The sequence below is a fragment of the Mauremys reevesii genome, linkage group 3 (assembly GCF_016161935.1).
Source record: "Mauremys reevesii isolate NIE-2019 linkage group 3, ASM1616193v1, whole genome shotgun sequence".
Classification (NCBI taxonomy): Eukaryota; Metazoa; Chordata; order Testudines; family Geoemydidae; genus Mauremys; species Mauremys reevesii.
The window spans coordinates 113,365,608-113,386,759 of NC_052625.1; the positions used below are offsets into that span (position 1 = coordinate 113,365,608).

The 21,152-nt window shown below is 40.1% G+C and overlaps 1 protein-coding gene across 13 annotated transcripts in view; it reads right to left on the reverse strand.

Moving 5' to 3' along the window:
• Positions 1-21,152, reverse strand: part of LAMA2 (laminin subunit alpha 2) — a 477,311-nt gene that overhangs the window by 177,924 nt on the left and 278,235 nt on the right. For 10 of the 13 annotated variants that reach the window (XM_039528768.1, XM_039528765.1, XM_039528766.1 and 7 more), the window contains 5 exons: positions 16,178-16,279; positions 15,376-15,587; positions 8,048-8,159; positions 3,794-3,847; positions 3,519-3,632 (listed from right to left, as the gene is read on the reverse strand). In XM_039528768.1, the coding sequence (XP_039384702.1) occupies positions 3,519-3,632; positions 3,794-3,847; positions 8,048-8,159; positions 15,376-15,587; positions 16,178-16,279 (594 nt within the window). The remainder of the gene's footprint in view (positions 1-3,518; positions 3,633-3,793; positions 3,848-8,047; positions 8,160-15,375; positions 15,588-16,177; positions 16,280-21,152) is intronic. The other 3 variants (XM_039528773.1, XM_039528772.1, XM_039528762.1) reach the window with 1 other exon arrangement.

Below are 21,152 nucleotides of genomic sequence, written 5' to 3' on the forward strand. Positions count from 1 at the left end.
AATTACAAATTCATACACAAATTTGCAAATTCTTTGATTTTTGCCAGAATCAAAGGCCCACCAGCAGGCACATCAGATGAATATATTACCTTGTATCATTTAATTAACATGCCATCTACCCTGGCATTTCTTGACTTCCTAAATGACCTGTAAAGACAAATGCCTCCCATGCTGAACAAATCTTTCCTTTCCTGCTGTGTACTGAAGTTCCATCTTCAGCTCAGCAACTTAATTTTTAAGCACCTATTCCTTTCTTTTAGCCTTCCTTTTTAGCACACCTATCCACCAGTTACCCTTCTCACCAGCATCTGTTCCATCCTACACAATACTGCAATCAATATGAAATGCAAAGACAGAACAACTGTAAATTGATATAGCAACTCTATGCCATATGTGATGTTACCGATGTGCATAGCTATTTTAAAAAACTTAGGCTGAAGAACCATGCAACAATATTACAAAGGTCAACATGAAAGCCGTAAGTGATATTCATGAAATGGATTTTATTTAATAGGAAAGTGGCCAGGACCAGATGAGGCGATGACTTACAGTATAACAATGTTGCCAATAGGTACCAGGGATGTTATATCTAAGTTTCAGATAGCACTCAAAGTATTATACTGTTTGTCCTGGAGCTCACACAGTAAAAGTTCTGTCAGAGTACAGAATAATACCCAAGACCCTCAATATAACTTGGCTAATGCATAAACATTAACACCGCTATATACTAAGAATCTATGTCTTATTTAAACTAAGGCCCCTTTAGCCTGCCAGAGCAGAACGGTTGTGCACTGCTGCCCTCCCTCTGGATTTCTGCCATAGAGAGTCATGCCCATTGTTATTTTAAGCTCGCAGAGGATAGTGAGAGGAGATATTAAATTAGCATATTTCTGGCCACCATGATCCTTCCAGCCATCTTCCAATCCTTGCCTATTCCTAGCTATGGTCCTCATGGTGTGTGCCCCATTTATAGATGATTGAAGAAACAATGAAGGCCTGTTTCCCGAAGGAGTCTGGTAACCATACTATCACCAACACGAATAAATTCAAAACAAAATCTCAGAGGGCCTATTTTCTCCTAACTTACTAGTGGGGATTTAATATTCCATTACAAATATTGTAAGCTGCAGTGAATATTAACGTCACTGAGTGCTTTTGTTCTTCACAAGGACTAGGTTTAACCAGTCTCCTAATGCTGCATAGTAACTGTGCTCTCGTACCACTACAAAAGAGGATTTCTGCATGTTTAGAACTTGCACTGCTTACCAAAGCAGTTATCATGTATATCACAATGGTAATGTGAATGATATAGCACGCAGCTCTCTGTATAGTTGTTCTGGGGATCAAAGGGCTTTGCAGGTTATTGCAAGATGTGCGTTAGAAATGAGCTTTTTATACAGGCCTATGCTGGAGCAGATGATCTGAGCTTTTATCATGAGTCAAAAACATATTTCAGCTGCTTTTCAACCACATTTCAAAGCTTACGAAGAGTAAAAAGAAGTATCATATCTGTAAATTAGGTGCCTAAATTGTCTGTTGTATTACTGAAAAAACACCATGAATTATAATAAGGAGGCCAAAAGGCTGTGTAAATCTCAATAGAAAGAATGCCTTTGATGTGAAACATTTTTTTCAGCACTCAAACTTCTCTCTCTTTCACTTCAAAAGCCTTAGGATCCAAACTGAACAGCAGCATTTAACAGTCTGCCTGGATACTAACCAATCTAACTTCACTTAGAGTACACTTAATGGAAGCCACAAGAAATCCCCAGACAGACTGTTAAGCCCTTCTGTGCCCTCTCACTCGACAGAATATACAGTACATGCACAGATAGTACAGTGCTGAGCACAGCATAAATGCTTGATAATGTAGGTAGATTAGGTATTATTATTCTTTTCAACTGGGTATTTTCAAAGTCCTTTTCACTAGTGTGCTATTCTCACAGTAGTGTTCCTAGGGACATCTGATGGGGAACCTATACGAGTCTCCGTCACTGATTTACTGGTGAACATCAAAATCAGTGGACTACACAAGCTCCACAACACTCCATCACTCCCCACGAAAGAGTGTAAGTGAATGATTGGTAGAGAAAAATGAAGAGAAATCCTAGGTTATTGGGTTGTTTTGGCTGAGCAAGTGGATCCAGTCAGCCGTGCACTTCTAAGCAAAATAGCTCAGAGCAGCTGACTTACCTTCTGGAGCCTTAAACACTGACTCACTGGCAAGCCTTCCCTTTTCATTCTTTTTAACTGACTCTATCCCATATTGATGTTACAGAGATTGTGGCTGGGAGCTATAATCAGTAATATACTAAATTCTCCCTATCTGTGTAAGGAAAGACAAACCCATATCAGCATAGTCATGAATTTTTCTCATTGCATTTAAAGTGAAGGATTCAAAATGTAACTGTCGGGAGGGTTATGTTTTCCTAGGTACATCTTTAAGACTTACTGTATAATTAAAATGCTATTCATGGAAAAGCAATTTGAAAAATCCACTGATCCACAAATTAAGGCTAACTTGTTTTATACTGCAAGGCAATTAAACATCCTGTATGGGGGAAAACAGGAAGACCAGCGGTAATTCTAAATGCCAAATTACATTGTAAAAACCCTGAATTTTCATTTTGGACTTTTCCCAGAAGCTTTTTCTTAAGGAAAGAAAAGGGAACATTTAGAAACATGCACAATACGGAGTCTGCTTGAAATTCTACAGGGAAATGAGAGTATGATATCCTACTAAATTGGCACCGGCTCAAATTGTGTTTCTGCAAGACTAATGAAATGAGAAATGTTGTTTCAAGCTTCATGCCATGTCAGAGAATATAAAACTAAAATGCCCTTGAGTTAATCAGAACAGTCTATTCAGCGTAATTCTCCCATTCCAAAAGGCTACAGAGGAGGGTGGAAACAGCTGTATATTGGGTAAGATTGTTCTGGATAATAGTGTGGACCTAATTGCTGAATTAGCCGGGAACTATAGTGAATATATGCATTCTGCAAGAAAAATGATGGTTTCTATTTACTCTGAACCATATGCTTTAAATACAAAAAAAGTTTCCTGATTTATTAAGCATTTCTTTGAAGCTAGGAGGAGGAAGCCAGCAACAATACCTTCTTGTCATATTATAACAGAATTTACAAAGTTATCTTCTACAGACAATAAACAGAATAACCCCACGGCAGGAGACAGAGATGGGAGATGATGGGAAATCTTGCATGGAAAGCTTATTGATATACTTTGCTCCCTTCCATCATGCCATATCATATGCTGTTGATCCTATTTTACCACTTCAGACTAAAGTGAATAAACCCTTCTTTTTTCCTTATTTGCAGAAGCTACTTTATCCTGATATAGGGGCATTCAGAAGCAGTTCAAAATAAAGATCTCTTCTGTCAAATCACTGCTTCTTTTCCTCAAGTACTTGAGGTCCCAATGGTGGTTAATTCAATTGTATTGGTATATTGAGCAGTTATTGGTGCCACCAGTCAGGTTACCCATAGGCAGCAGCACTTACCATGCATTCTCCTGTGATGTCATCGCAGAATTCTGCACGACCAAAGCATGTGCATGGTTCACAGATCCCACCGAAAATAGTGCCGTTCACTCGTCTGTGTCTAGGCCAACAAGACTGCAAGAAAGACAACAAATTTGTCAGTTAGTGTGTGACTTTATTTTTTAAACAGTTTTGAATTTGATAGACAGGCTCGGAAAATGTATTTGCTAAATGTCTAAAAATATTGAAATATTTCTAGAAAGCTATTCTTCCTGGCACTGTGGCTTTGCACTGACCTTAGCTTTATTGGTAGGTGTGAGATTAGAGGAAGCATTAACTTGATCTTTCTTCTGAAATGGTAAAATAAAGCAGAGAAATGAAGAATGGAAATATGACAGCGTCAAAGCAAGAGAGGTACAGTTTGAAAAATAGCCAGAAGACAAAATACTGAAAGAGAGAGAGAAAAAAGCAAGGACCTTTTTTGAGAAGCTTAACTGCAAACAATGTACAACTAAGATATCCTTCAATCTTTCTTGTTCCAAGGCTAACAGGAGACTGCATTAAATTACAACATAGGTTGAAAACAAAGCATACTCCTTTATCTGCAAATTTTATTTCTTCATGCATGTATAATAGTTTCACGTCTGAAATTATTTACTTTAAATTTAGATCCAATAAATGCATGACTAGATTTTTCTTGGCAAAGGTGATATCATACAACTGATTCATCAGCAAAAATTCAGCAGTTTCACTTATTCATAATAAGATGTCAGGCAGCAGTCTTACTATATATTTCAAAAATGGCTTTACAGTTTTCACAAACTATTCTTCCTCTATAAAGTTGTTCATGTGATCCAAGGATTTTGCATATTGTAAATAGGTGCATGACATACTATACTGACCTTGGAGAGAGCCAGCCTTATATAAGATGGGAGTAGCCTTACAGAAACAGAGATATTTATAATAAAATTATCCTACATTTTAAAAAATGTTTTCCAAACAACCTACAGTTGACAAGTGATCTCATTTCCCCTTTAAGGGGTGTTGCTTTTTATTTTTATGTTTTTTAGTCATGTTCCTGTATAACATGAGATAGCTTTGAAGATTAATTAGAAAAGGAAGATTTTCTTTGAGAAACATTCCAGAAAAAGATGTTGGTTTTTTTTGTTGCTGTTTTGTTTTTGGCTAGGCATTCTTAATCAAGATAAACTGTAGATGTCAAATTAAGAACAAAAAACCTTAACAAAGTTTTTTTTCTCCTGCTGTGCAAGACACATCAATAGGTTCCTGAGCAGCCACCTTCTATGTTCTAATCTTTCCCTCCTTTATAAACTGCATATACAGTTTTTAATTTGTCTGAGAAACTTAATCTAGTCTGAAGGGGTTAGCAAGCATGCACCACATTGTACTATTTAAGGCTGATACTTTCAGACATTCAAGGGATGTGGATGCCTAATCCCAGCCTGGTTTGGTGGTGGGACATCCAAGATGAGATTCAAAGCATAAATTGAAGAAACTGCACCAAAGAGATGGAGAGAGTTTATGGGATGAGATTTAAAGAGAGGAAATTACTTTGATTTAGAGGATGGGCACTGAATCCCACATAAACATGGCAGCACAAGTGAGACACTGACTCCCCACGGTGGAAGATTGGCAGGGAAGTCAGCAAGAAGCCAAGGCCAGAGGGAGGAGTGAGTATGCAAGGAAACAGGTGGATATAAGGTCAGAGGGGTGACGTGGGCAGAACTAGGTGAAGCATGAACATTTTTGGATTTTTAAAAATTGATCCACTTGTGCCCATACTTCTTGCCATGAACATTTAACTGAACAATTTTCCTTGCCCAAATTCTTGTAGAAAGTGAATTTAAGCTCATGCACTTGAGTATTCTCCCTGGTGGTGACATCTTTAATATGGGATTGGATACTTTCTAGAATAGCAAGGAAACTGGATTCCCCAAACACCTCACTAGAGCATTAGCATGGGTGCAACTAAATGATCTAGACAAGGGTCTGACCTCACTTTTCAGAACTATTTTTCTTCTTGTGATTATTTATCTTGCTGTAGTGCCTATTTATCAGTTGTATTGTATATACACATGCAATTGCCTTGTATAAACAGGATGAGAGAAAGTTAAATTTAAAATCTGCACCATATTAGTAAATCTACAGTAGCCTCAGTTCTGAAGAAACAAAGCTTTGGGCAAGGCCCAATATTGCAGAGAAAGAAAGAGGTTAAAGTTCCTTAAAATCCTGTTTAACTGCACTCTCTCAACTGCTATACTCCCTGGGAGATTCAAAGCCCCACCGGCTCCTTCTCATGTCTCCTGATTATAAGAGTCATAGTCATCCAGTCAGGGACCAGAAACAATATCTTGTGATTTTTTCTGACCAATCTCAATTAGCCAGCACACAGCTCAGACTTTGAATCTCTAGTAGGGAGTGCTCACAACAGTCAATTCAATAAATAAATATAAGGAAATCACGATCTGCTCACTGGCATTCTGTCAGCAGGAATAAAGGCTAAACTTGTCAAACAGAATTTTCCACAGCACATTATTTGCTCAGCACAAAGGCTCCAATTGTGTAATTGAAAGAACACAGGCAGACTGCTGAACCCATGCAGAGCCCCATGGACTCCGCTAGGGCTCTGTGACAGTGCAGCCGTTTGCACATGTACTGTCAATTGTAGAATCTAGGCCTTTATGTAGGTTAAATCCATAAGGAGTGTTGCAAATGGGCAATAACTGTGAATTGGATATGCAGACAGAATATGAGGGTAATACAGTCTGACTTTCTGGAGCAAGAGAATGGTCTGGCTGGGACACCCTGGAGATCAGAAAATAGGGATTTAGGACTATGAAGATGAGAAGTGGTTAAGGCATGAGTCAGAATTTCAGCACAGTCAAGGTAAGTAGGAGCTCTGCCAGTGTTCCAAAGTTGGCAGTAGGCAGAATTAGACACAATTGCAGTCAAGGGGCCTCTAAAATTTCTGGCCTTGAGATCAAAGTTAAGGTCTGAATTAAAAAGAGTAATGGCAGAGTCAGAAGCATGAGTGTCCAGGATAATAATGGTGTTTCAGCCAATTGTGCTTCCCCAAGTAATTGTACCTACTGGAGACAGGCTGTAAAAGCTGCATCTATCTAGCTAAGCAATGGTCTCATTTGATTTTGTTCCTATCTATATCATTTTGGAAGTGATATGAGCTTCTGTGAATTCCTTTAGGTCTTCTTTCTAGATTAGTATTACTAGCCGCAGCAAAAAGCAAAAGCATTTGGCATGAACCAAGACTCAAAGCCCTAAATATCATATATAAGCATGGGGTGATTTAAAGAAAAAGAGAGTTGACAAGCAAATGCCTAGAGTGTCTGTGTAAATGGCATATTGTTTGTAGTTTTGTGAAGCAGAGCATCTTGGTGTTTGAAACCATTTCCTTAGAGGCATAGCTTTTGAAGACTTTTGCGCTCCAATCTACCTCAAGCCATGCCTTTCTTAGTTAAGCATAAGTGCATGTGTGTGCATGCATTAAGGGTGCATTAGTGAGCTTGTGTGAACATATGCATGTTCTGAGAGCATGTGTATGTTACTCCTCTAACCTTCAACAAGACTGAACAAAAGGAAAAACCTGAACAGTTCTCATGCAAAGAGCCAGGGGAAACAAAAGTGGGAATTCAGCTGCACTCAGACCATGACTACACTGCAGCCAAGTCTATAGTACAAGTGCTTTGCCAGTATAGCTGGTATACTGTACCAGCAAGGTGTTCCTAGCATGGATGCAGCATATACCAGCAAAACTGTCCTTTTGTTGGAATAGGTAATTCTGGCCCCACAGATGGAAACAAGCTATACTGGGGAAAGAATGTGTTTTGCTGTATAACTGTATCTACTTTAGGGCTTTTACTGGCACAGCTATGTCGGTCAGTGATCACACCTCTTCATCGCCTTCACTGACATAGCTATGCCATCAGACATCTGTAATCCAGACATGGCCAAAGTCTGATAATGGTTGATACCAGCTCATGCTCACAAATTATAAGATTATTGCCAAGCAATATCTTACATACACGTGAAATGTCTCTGAATCTTGCAGTTGCAAAACAAATGATCTGAAGAGCACAAGAAAATTTTCTAAAGAAATACTTTTCCACTCCATAACGTGGAAATCATTGTTGGGGTCTAAAATGTCATCTTTGAAATACTATCAAATATAATGAGTCTGTTGCTTTTGAATTAGGGTAACTACACAAGGGACCAAACCAGATTTACAGAAGAGGCACTTGGAACCAAAAGTTATGTTTTGCAAATACTTAGGGAACTTTGGAAATTGTAATAATCGAATAACAACAACAACCACCACCACCACCACCACAAGACTGCAACTTGAAATTTCAAGCAGCAATTTCCCATTCGATCCAAAATCCAAGCGAAAGTGAATCTATTAAATGGGATGGCTCAGCTGGTATGTTGCATCAACAGGCAGCTCCAATAGACTGCGGCTTTAGCACAAGTGATTTGTACTGAGATATATCTCTCAGCTCCACATGGATACTCACTTCACAGGAGGTACCACCATACCCTGGAGGACACTGACAAACCTCCACAGCAGACGCCACCTTCCTACCAGTTGAATAGCGATCAGCAGCTTCAAGGCTAACCCCACTCAACCTGAGTTTAGATTAACAAAAATAACATAGTTAACTCACAAACCAAATATAGAAGGCACATCAGTACACTTGGATGCAACTAAAAGGGGAGACTCAGTGTGCTTTTCTCATTTATTTGCTTAAATATAGGAAGGCATTCACATTTATCCACTGTCTCTAATTCCTAGCCTAATGTCTGCAGGCTTGTAGCTATTTCTGTTCATCATGTGAAGAAGAATATGGTCAGCACACACTTGAAAACTCACAATACTGTATCTGGAGGAGGAAGGCTATTCTTGGCACGCAAGTTACATGCTTTAGCTTCCATTACAGATGTACATATAAATAGCCTGCTTGTCGTAAATGAAGTAGCAAAGAATTTTACACTGTGAAATCACTTTCTCCTGCTTAAAACATTACATTACTGAGCTTTGATTATAGGACATTTTTCTTCTGCAGATTTGCCCTTTTGAAAAAGATTTCAACTTATCAGCTCTGTGCAGGAAGAATTCTATACCTTGCACATGAGAAAGAGTCATTAGTTCCAGTTCTCCAAATGCCACAAAAAGAGAAGAGACACACACAGGAAGTTTCGATTGTTTCCATAATCTTGCAGCAGAAAACTGAAAGAAAATGTTAAGTCTACCTCTCTTGGAATTGTTTTGGCATCTCAATGATATGGCTGATATTTATCTCAGTGGCAACTAGCTCTAAAACCCCGCACTAGTAACTTTCTTTCTATTCCTTTGAAAAAATTAAGGAGACAAATAATCATCATTTTACCCAGTCAGAGAAAATGCTCCAATATTCTGTGCTCTCCATAAATGATTTGGCAAAACTTTAAGTATTATTTTTATTATTTAAAAAACTTTCACTCAAAAACGTATAAATCAGCAAATCAAGAAAGTACATCATTACAGCTGACAGCTATTTTAATATTAATTTGAGTTGTAAGTGACCCCATCTCCTTGTACACTGTGACAGACTATGCAAATTTTTTGGTGAGTCCTGGAAGGGACCATGCGTCCCTGCTGCACCCTGTTTCAGAGATACCCTTCTGGCAGATAGCAGGCTTGGATTTGTGAGGTTGAGTCTCAGCCAGGGCTCAGAGCATAGGCATAGTTTGGGAGGGGAAGGGGACAGGAGGCTGCTGCCCCTGAAAACTGCAACCTGAGGCAGGCACAGAATATCCGCCCCCACACACACACCTGTGGCCCCATTGGCCTAACTGGAGCTGCTTTCTCCCCGCAAATATAGAAGTCAAACTACACCTATGGCTCAGAGGTACTCCATTTGAATTAGTGAGGTGCTGCTGACCTATTTTCACTTAGCACCCTTAAAGGAGGCCTTTGTTACTAGTGGTGGTTGCAAACTTTCCACTGCACTGCATTTTCAAAGGCAAATAGCTTTTTTTGACACAATGGTAATTTTTGTGAAAAAAAAATCAATGTTCACTGAAAAACTGAAAATTGTTTGGTTTTCAAACAAAAAAGTTTGGTATTTTGGTTGCCAAAAACTGAAAAAAAAATGTTGATTTGAAAAAATGCGCGCACACAGTCAAAATTTTCTACAGGAAAAAAAAATCTATTTCCCCAACCAGCTATATATGGATTGCTCCCAGAGAGAAAGAGGGGAACAGATGAAAATAAAGGAAGAGGGATTAGCTACTAAAACAGGTGTGGGCAAACTATGGCCTGGGGGCCGCATCTGGCCCTCCAGATGTTTTCATCGGCCCTTGAGCTCTGACCGGGAAGTGGGGTCAGGGACTTGCCCCACTCCGCACGGCACCCAGAAGCAGCAGCATGTCCCCGCTCTGGCTCTTACACGTAGGAGCAGCCAGGGGGCTCTGCACACTGTCCCTGCCCCCAGCACTGCCCTACAGCTCCCATTGGCCAGGAACTGCAGCCAATCGGAGCTGCGGGGCAGCGCCTGCAAACAGGACAGCACGCAGAGCCACCTGGCTGTGCAGGAGCCGGAGCAGGGACATGCCACTGATTCTAGGAGTTGCTTGAGGTAAGCACCACCCAGAGCCTGAACTCATGACCCCCTCCCATGCCCCAACCCCTTGCCCCAGCCCTGATCCCCCTCAGTGCCAGCCTGGAGCACCATCTTGCACTCCTAACCCCTCATCTCCAGCCCCACCCTAGAGCCCACACCCCCTCCTAGAGACTTTTGCCAAAGTGGGGTCAATTCAGACAAAACCTAGAACCCCTGCAATAAAACTCAACCCAGAGAGGTGAGCTGAGTTCACACCTGAGTCTCCAGCAAGCTCCCTCTCTCCTTCATTATTCCACCCTGCTCCTTGCTACAAACCAGTTGTGCAATTACATCTACTTTCCGTGAACAATCCCTGGCCCTTCAGATATTAAAGAAACATGACTGAAAAGCTAGAAAAAGGCACAGAATAAATCAAAGAATTTAGATTGAAAGCCCTATAAACAAAACAAAAATTGCCAGTGAAATGTTGAATCTCATTTGCCTATTGACTACAGCTGGTCTGCTCCCAGCTCTGTGTAATATAATTTAGAACAATGAGAAACCGTTACACAGAAACATTTCACCTAATATTATTCCACACTTGTATTCACTGAATACTTCCAGTTTTCATTAGGTTCTGCTGTTTGCTAAATGGGATTTTAATGTGTTTAACAGTTTTTAGTGTTAAATAGTTACTCATTGAAGAAAGCTGCAGTGCATTTTTTCCACTTCATTGTTGTAATTTCTATTCCTCAGTGCCATTCTGCATTCATTAAAATACATAATGCTGGCAGTAATGGAGCACTGGATCCTGGAGATACATGAACAATCTGAGATTCACCATCTAGACCAAATATTTAAGCTGACTGTTACTGTCAGCAGGCAACTGCTGACTTCTAAATACAAATAAGATTAAAAAGGAAGGAGACATTTCAGACAGTATCAGCATAGTTTACTGCCTGCTATGGCAAGCATCTGAATCACATCAGCTGCGTAAGGAACATGAGGTACTGACGTGAGCATTGTTCATTTGTCTTTTAGCTAATTCTGTATACTTAGGGGACCCCACTGCTTTGCCTTTCCCATCCTTTTCCCCTCTATTTTAGTGACGAGTCTATTTCAGATTGTAAGTAATACATTGTCTTGGTCAGGATTTCTAGAACTGCTCTCCAGTGCCCACCTCAGTCTCCACCACATTTACATTATCTGAAATGGCAAATATTAACAGTGAAGAATCAGTGTTATTACTACAGGTTTCCTTGGAACAGAGTCTAAACAATACTGGATTAAGTAACATGACAACAGAGCTTTTCAGTTCTGCCTAACTACAGTAAATACACTTAAAAGTCCGATCAGTTTGAAAGATTCCACCAGCTCTAACAGAGTCTCCCCATTTAGGCAGAAAAGCAACAATCACTTTCGAACTCTCTGCTGCATTTCACTCTTCTCCTCATGTTTTTATCCTCTCTAAATGGGCTTTTATTTAGATGTTAATTTGAGGAGACTTCCTAATCATGAGATAGAGTAATAACTGCATCCCTAGCTTTAAAATAATCCACAAGACATTCAAGATCAAATGCTGTTGCTTAGTCAAGGGCACATTAGTCATTACACGTTAATAAGAAGTATTCTCAAATTATTATGATACTGAAATTTTTATGGCTTTTTTTTTATCCTTCTGTGGGGATGATCTTCTGGTTAAGGCTCAGGCTGACTGGGACTCATAACACCTGGGTTCAATTCTCAGTTCTGTCTGACTTTGTGCAACTCATTTACTCTCTCTGTGGAGAGATTCTCAAACACAAACTATCAAATCACCCTTGAAAATCCTTGCAGATGTGATGTCATTAGAAGTTTGAATATTTGCTCTATTTAAAAGAACAGGGTATTAAAGCTACTGAATTTCTGCTGCTGTTTTGAGGTGGAACTTACCCACTGGAGAAACCTAATAACCCTCAAATGCTTACCAGATGGAGGGGACTTCTGCATCTCTGTCACACCCCCAAGGAACATTTTCACACATACTTTCTTTTTTCACACTCCTAGTCTTGGGGCTATCTGAGCTTTCTGAGGAAGTCTGACTTCCTTCCAAACCCATCAACACTAGTCTTTAAACAGCCAGAAGAGTCACTGCTGAGTGACACAAAGCACACCGACTCTTCAAGATTTTCCCTACAGTACTCCCAAGACTTGTAGGGCCAAGGGAATGGGAAATAAAGTTAATGTTTAGCCAAATCCTTTATGGAGAGAACAGAATATTATACGTTTATTTTAATGTGCAATATTATTATTGAGTGTTCAGCCAATTGAGAATTGAATCAGGTATTTTGCAAGATAGTAAAGAGTATTACCACATAGCCCCAGAGTCTACAGTATTTTATTAGAATGAAATGGAATCTAACAGAAAATAACAGTCAGACCTAGGCACTCACTGGAAATTGGCCGTACATGTGTGATGTAATGGACAGCAAAAGATCAACTTAATTACAGAGGCCCTGGGTGAAATTGTAGCAAAACTCCCATAGACTTCAGTGGGAGCCTGGGTTTCACACCATGTCTTCCTCTGTATTGTACAGCACTGAGCACCCTGATGGCACTCAACTTGCTCTTTGGTTATCATGGTTTACTATCTTCAGAGTTTGAAAGGCTTTGCATGATACTGGTGGTATTATAAACAAACACAAAAAGCTACTTTAAACAATACTAATGGGTGGATCACAAATTTACCAGCCACTGCTGTGTGCGGAAGGGAGGCTGTACCATCAGCACTGATTAGGAGTAGTATGTCTGTGGTGAATGTAGGCAGAACATCCCCAGAGATGGTGAGAGATATGGACTGAGAGTAACTCAAAGTCAATTTTTAGCCAAAGACAATAAAAAGAGAGAACACTCTTCTACATGACCAACAGCTACTTTTTTATCATAGCTCTTGTGGGACCTGCATTTCCAACCATAATCCCATTGCAACTGGAGGGAGACTGCCACAAACCTGCAGAGCACTTAGGGATTTTTATTCTGGCCCATCCATATGTTCCCCTGGTGAGCTTTCCTAAGGATACTTCTCAGCAGAGTGGTTCCTTTTTCCATGAAACTTTCAAGTGCCCCCAAAATGCTTTGCGCCATCTCAGCAACAAAGGGGCTTCCTTTAAAAGGGAGGCACTGTGAGCTAGTGGATAGTGCACTGGACGGGGTATCAGGAGTCTTGGGTTCTGCCAGCAGCCTCTGGAATGCCCTGGTAAGTCCTTTCAATGGTGGGCCCCATTTTACAGTTGGGGAAAATAATATTTGCCTTCTTTTACAAAGTGCTTTGAGATCTGCTTTTGAGAAAAAGTGCTTATAAGAAAAGTATTACCATGTTTCTGAGAGTCTGGGGGTCTATGCATCTTTTCACAATGTTTAGCTAGCATATTTAATCTGCATGGCACAGTTTATGAATCAGCATATTAGCTTTAAATGCTAAAAGGAGTTCTCTGTCAAGAAGATGACTAGGGAATCAAAAGGGGAGTGGAAACTTGGTACTTGGCAGGCAGGACTCTAGACAGTACTTGGGAGTTTGTAGGAGAAAGTTTTAAATAGAGACCTGCCCATGCCAAGATACTCAGATTTGAAACCCCCTGACCTTTGCTGAAGTTTGGATCTGGAGCTAAACCTGATGGCATGCTCTCTCCTCCACAATGGGTCAAACTAAAATGCCAGATCCAAACACTACTAAGTTGAGGAAAATTTAGATCTAGAACCAAATTTTGCAGCTTATCTTGTTCTCAAGTTTAAAGGAGCAAGACACAGAAAAGTGTCTTAAGTAACAAAGTGGAAGGAAGAGATTAAAGATGCAAATGTTACAGGGACAAATATCCCTGGACATCTGTACAAAAGTTGATGTCAGCAAGCTGTATGCTGTATGCTTGCCATGACCTGCATTTCAACATCTACAGGTTGGAATCTTTGTTTAACCGACTTGGAATTAAAACAATGGCTTTAGTGATTTAAGACACTCTGCACAGTTGCAAAATTGATATTTATTTGCTTTCAAATTATATGCCATGTTTCAGCTGGATACCACTTAAAATGATTATGTTTTGAGCTCCCTAAGCAAAGGTGTGAAATTGGAAAGTATTGGAAATGTTAGCAGATGCTTCCATGTACTATATCTAGGAATGTGTTCTAGTGGAACAGGGCAACACAGAGATTTTGATTACTCTCCTCTTTCATATAATACTTCTTTCAAGGCAAATAATCACAGGAGTGCAGTCAGCTCCCTCTACCTCCAGTTGGTTAGATCACTGAAGTGACTGGTCTGTGGGTTAGTCTACACTTCAGATATTATACCCCATGAGTGGAAAACCACAATGCAACATAAATTGGAATTAATTCCAGTACCAAGTTTTACAAACATGATTCAAGTCCCTGAGCAATAGTGTATTAACAAAGGATAAATCTACAGTACCAGGAACCAGGCTGATTTTGGCCCACCTGCAGCGTCCACTAATGCACTAACAGAAATTTCAAATCCAATGCTAGCTTTATAGATTGAACCACAGAGTTTTGTAGGTATTGTAGACTGCACACTGCAGCCACCTAGATGGGACTGCTGCTGTGCCAGCTCATATAAAGCTCCTCAGTGCACACATCATTCATTTTATAGAAAGAGTTCAGAAGACTTCAAATGAAACTATTGATTTTAAGAAGACCAGACAGTAGAATAATCTGACATAAATCAGGGGAAAGGTTTGGGATTACCTAGTTGTAGATACAATGCCAATTTTTTTAAAAAAATCCCTCTAGCTACATTTTGTCAATTTGGTTTTTATTCATGTTGAGTGCTAAAGGACACCTCTCTGATGCATGGTCTGAACATCCTGGCATAGTCTATTCTTTAAATGAGGAAACAAAAATTAAGATCTTCCTCTCATATCCAAGGCATCTCAGCACTATGAGCCGTCAGAATCACTTATCATATACAAGGGAATTTCAGTGCTTCAAAATAGATTTATTTTATAGAATTGTGATTCTCTCTTTAATAGTCCACATGATTTCACTTTGTTGTGGGTTTGCCAGTAGAAGCCAAAAAATAGAGTCAGAATGGGAAAAATGCGGACTATTTGAAAATGTTAAGACTTAAATAAATGTTAAATATTTAATTGAGGAAAAATAACAATAAGCATCCTTCTAAATTACACCAGCCTCAGCCCTGCACAAAGAAAATAAAAGCATTCATCAGAGGGCCTGCAGAACACAGTCATAAATGCAGTTCCCACATCTACCTGTAGATGGCAGCGATCCCATAGCTGTATGTGGCTCTTATGAGGAGTCTCTTTATATTTGCCAGCACAGTCATGAATTCCCTTTTGCTGACTGGAGAGTCAGTGCCGTGCACAGTAAATAAGTCCGGTTTCAGCACAACTTCTTCAGTGTGTTCTTCAAATGGCTGCAGGTGAATGCCCTCCTTTGAAGTGCTGATTCTTAAGCCAGCTCCCTAGAGAGATCAGTGTGTTAGGGATATAATTAAATATAAAAAAGGGTAGAAAAGATGCTGTATCATTGTAGATATTTGGTATAAAGAAGAACTGTAAAGCATATTTTATAAGAACAGTCTATATCAGGAATGCACTGGATTTTCCAATGTTCCTGATATGAACTATGTTGCAGAAAGTCAGTGCATGCAAAATCCAGGTAACCCAATTGGAACCCAGTGGCATGAGAAAATCCAGATAACCCACTGAAGCACAGTATACATGATACTATATAGCCCAGATGTTTAGAGTGTTATATTGGTTTAAAGTGTCTGCAAATGCTATTTCAATCAACAAATGTTTTATATTTCTTCATTTTTCTTCCTCATCATTACAAATGTAGTCTACAATATTTTCTAACATTAGTAGAGGTATTTAGTCTTGCCTACCTAGTTTTAAGTCATTAAGCTCTGATCATTATTTATTGCTGTAAATTGGCTGCAGACACACCTTTACATGTCAGTTTCGCCTGCTCACTTTTGGATGCTATTAGCCTTCAGTGTTCACAGAAGAGATGGACAAAAGTCTGTTGCTGGAAATGGAAGTACTTTACCTCTATGATGATATCAGACTCCAGTATTGTTTGAATAGCTTCTTCCTGTCCTGTGAGCTCATAGGAGACGGTAAATTTCAGATGCCCTCCAGCAGCTGTTATCTACAATAAAGCAGAATAACGCTTATTACATGATAGGAAACGTGCCTTTAATCATCCTGGGTTACTCTTTTCCTATGACAATATTTCCAGGAAACAGACTTCCAGTGTTGTGAAAGGAGATGTGGATGATCTAGTGCCTCAAGTGAGAAGTCCTCATGAACCATTCCCTCTCTGCCCCAAGCATGAGTGGACTCACTCTCATCTACTAATATTTTCCCCAGTGCCAGGCAAAGGTTGCAAATCACCCCAAATACAGTAAAACCAAGCAGCAGCAGTTCTTCAGAAACAGCTTTGAAATCTGTGCAAATACATCTCCCTTCACGCTGCACTGTGAAAGGCTAAGGGCTGTTTCAAAGATAGGTTTTGAATGTCTTTCAGCCACTTTAGCCCACATCTGGTCCTTGCCTCCTTAAGAATCAACCAACCAGCCTTTTGTACAACACCTCACATAACAGGATCCCCCCGATCCAGGACTAGAACTGCTAGGCACTACCATAATACAAATAATAAGCAACAATAATGGTAATTAATAATGGATACAGCAGCTCCTATTCTGATGCAAAATATACCCATAAGGCAAACTGTTATAAAGGAAAAAAAAAGAGTTTTGCTTTCATATCAATTGTAACCTAAAATAGAGGAATGTAATAATCTGTCCCCATGCAGTCAAACAAAGGAATGCTATGGTTCTTTATCTCAGCCTGAGTCATTCTCCATAATAAGAGGCTAATAACCTCAGGTCATATCATGTCATTTCAGTATATTTTTCCTAGTCTGTTTTTGCACCCAAATTCAGGGCCCTGACAATAACCTTCCGGAGAAAAATCACAACGCGTATAGATCATTTTTAGGACAGGAATCAAAACTGCCGTCATGAATGACTGAATTCACTGCAAATACAGCAGTTTTTCTTTGCTTATTGCACCAAAACACTGTTAAAAAAAACCCCAACAATTTTTTAAAAAAATATGAAAAAGTCTCTGTTTTGTATTCCAGTGTAACACCTCCTCTGAGATGAACAACCTACAACATCAAACTCCCTGCCCTTCCAATCCATGTAGCTGACCACAGAGCAGTCTTGTGAGTATTCTGCAGGAAGGAGAACAGTATGATTATTCTCAAGGCTGATCCAAGGGAACAATGTGCTGTATTCTATCATTCATCATACTGGATGTTTTACACAGCGTGTTTGCACACATGTAACAGAAAGCAAAGGGCGCTCATATTTTCCTGTGCACTGTATTTAAAAAAAGGGGGGACAAAAATCAATCTCCTTATTTAAGATGCAGCCTCAGCCCATTTTAGATCACATATGGAAGTATAAAAATCTGTGGATTTAGGCTGTATAGTTAGTAGCCATGTGAAAACTACAAAAGGCTCCCAGGATTCATTAGCAACCAAAAGTTTGAATGTGTATCCAAATGTCATCCAGACCAGTCGGGTCTACAAAACTACCTCCAGCCTCTGGTGACACCAAAAACACCTAAAAAAACTTAGCCTCTAATGCAGTGCTTTGGCACTTCTACTTCTAGTCCTGACTGAGCCTGAAGGGATTTAGGAGAATGAAAAGCAATAAGAAAGCAAAGATAGTCAAGCTTTTTTCAACCTCAGAAAAGGTCTAAATCAGATCAGTTCTTATTTTGTCTAGTTGTCTAGTTAATCTCAGAAAGGGTCTGAATGAGGTCAGTTTATTTTCTCTAGCTGACCCATCCCTTTTTAGCTAGCACAGATAATGAACACATGGATGCAATATAAATTCTCAGTGGTCACCCCTTCCACGCATAGTGCCACCACAGCTAAGAAGAGTTTCTTTAAATGCCACCATAATGGTAGCACAGGAATGCCAATGTTTCAAAGTTGTATGTACTGTTGCTGTAGCTGCACTTTGGTCCCAGGATACTAGACAGAAAATGTGGTTGAGATAATATCTTTTATTGGACCAATTAATGTTGTCTCCCTCACCAACAGAAGTTGGTGCAATAAAAGATATTACCTCACCCACCATGTCTCTCTAATGTTTCAAAGTGGCACTTACAAGGTATTTTGGTCAGCTCTGGAAGTGTATTTTACCTGGTATTCTATGTAATACTGAAGTGGTTAACAATACAACTGAAGACTCACAACATGATAGAAGTTATCGCTTACATTTGCCATTGTTTTTGAATGTACTAGCCTTCCTCTGTTGCAACCTAGATTTAAGTTACAATTTAAGTCATGGGTAAAAACGAATGTGTGGTCTCGTCTTTGTCTGATATCAACTATCTTCATTTAGGAAGGGCAAGTCTGTTTTTTATTCTGGTATCTTTATGAACTACCATCATAGCATCTGGGCAATTTAATAACACATTTAAAATTTCATGACATAAAATAGTCACTCTGAGGCTATCAGTTTAAATTCATGAACTGTAGTCCTGCCATCGCTGTGCTGCATAAACAAATATGCCTCATAAGAACATAAGAATTCCCATACTGACTATGACCAGGTCCATCTAGCCCAGTATCCTCTCTCTGACCCTCTCTCTGACCATGGCCCATACCGGGGCCTCACGGGGAAGTGTACAGAACAGGGCAATTCTGCTACCTTCTTACCTGGCAAGCAATTTACCATGTGGTTCTCCTGGTCATCACAAACCCAAATATCTGTATTTCTAAAAATTGACTCCTCCACTGCTATTGCCTGTGTCTTCCTAATAATTAGAATCCCGTCTCCCCACCCCGCAACAGGGACATCCTCAGTGTGAGAAGATACCATGACATTATCTAGAAGATGCTTCCCAGCTATGGGATCATTTCCCTCCACTCCATCTTCATGGTCTCCAGCCTCAGACTTTCATCCTCCTTAATAGTACAGGGCTGTTGGACAAGAGGTGGGACTGCTCTATGTCCTCTGTGTGCCTCTCTGTCTCCCTTTGCCTTCAGAGCCCATGCTCTGTCTCTGAGGGCTTTGAGTTGCATGCACACATACGCCATCTGCCTGCGAGGCAGGTAATCATACATATTACACTTAGTGCAATAAATTGGGTAGCCCCCATCTGATACTGGTATTCTATCTGCTTTTTTATTCAGCCTAAGTTTAGATGTTTGTGAAATGTATTGGGATCTCTTTATTCCATCAGTTACTTTTCTTGGGAATTTGGTGCCTTTCTAATTGTTAAATCCTTCGGACTCCTCTCCCTACAGTTAAACTCTCCTTACCTTGGCAGCTCACTCAGTTGCTATGTTCTCTCACACTCACTCTGTCATGGGCTTTCTCTGCTCTCATGAGCCCTCTACATTTACAGCTTTGGCTAGGCCACACCTGCTCCCATCCTCCTATTGATTACTCTCAACCAAAAATGACCTACCACTGATCTTAAACAATTAAGTTCCAGATCCAGTCAGCAGGAGAAACACAGCAGATCTTAACTTCTGCAGCAGGACACAGGATGGTAGGGAATTTCTCGCAAATTTGGATCCGAGACCATTAGGGATTCTAAATATTTTGCAACCAACACTTTTTAAATTGCATGTGGAAGTGAACAGGAAGATTGAGAAGAGCATAGAGCCAGCACTTAAAGTTGTCTGAAAGAAATGGGAGGGCCCTATCATTTTCTGCAGAAATGAGAGCAATATCACACCTGCCTGTCCATCCACCCCCTATCAATTTTACCCCCACATCTGTTCTGCTCAGGGGCGGCTCTACGTTTTTGGCCGCCCCAAGCAGTCATGCGCGGGAGGCGCCCCGGAGCCGCGGGAGCAGCGGACGTCCCGCGGGCATGACTGCAGAGGGTCCGCTGGTCCCGCGTGGCTCGGCTGGACCTCCCGCGGCTGCGGACGGTTCGCGGGTCCGGCGGCTCCGATTGAGCTGCCGCAGTCATGCCTGGTATTCTATCTGCTTTTTTATTTCTCTCCTTATATCTTCCAAATGTTGTCAAGTATTGGGTACTATATGCATATCAATAGCACATATTACAGGTTAGTATGATTTGACACGATTTCCAGTCTTTGCTGAAGAGCGATTCAAGGACAGAAATAAGAGGAATGAAGCTAGTCAGCATTCAGGTGCTGTACCTTAGATCTGTAGAAAAAGACTGCACAGCACCAGTCCACACTGTGCCTGAAGGTAGCTAGTACTGCAAGTCTTTCGTTATCATAAGTATCAAGTTCAGCCAATTAAAATAAAACAAAAACCCAATAATCTCCTTTCCATGTGCACTTGTCTTAATTCAGCCTGGAGGGGAAGAAACAACATATTTACAAGTAACTTTACAATTATTGAGCAATATAACCTGATGTCACCAGTAATAATATGGTACATATGCAACACACTGCATCAGGGATTTAATGAGGCTGACAGATTTTCCCATATGTATGGTAATGCCAAAGGTAGTATAGCTGTGAGATCACAAAGTATCTTCTGGAAAAAAAATTCTGGGAAGAATAAGAAAGAGGAATAGAGAAGGGAATGATTAAGCAAGAAGAAAACTTTTCTACAAAAGAACCCTATAATCTTTCCTCTTCTGTCTGTGCCAGATGATGAGTTAAGGCTCCATCCTGCAAGCTCACTAAAATCGCACTGAATTCAAGATAAACAGAGTGCTCAGCACTCCCAGGAATTGCTCAGTAGGTTGCAGGATCATGCCCTAAGTTATATTGCAACTGAAAAATACTTTTGGTTTGACTGTTTAATGTTTCAGACAGGCGAACTCTGTAAGCAAATGTTAAGAAATATTGTAGAAATCTGATGAAGTGGGCTCTAGGCCATGAAAGCTTATGGGGTTGTAAGTGCTTTGGAGAGGATAGGATTAAAATTTGAAATGATCTGGACAAACTGGAGAAACGATCCAAAGTAAATAGTATAAAATTCAATAAGGACAAATGCAAAGTACTTCAC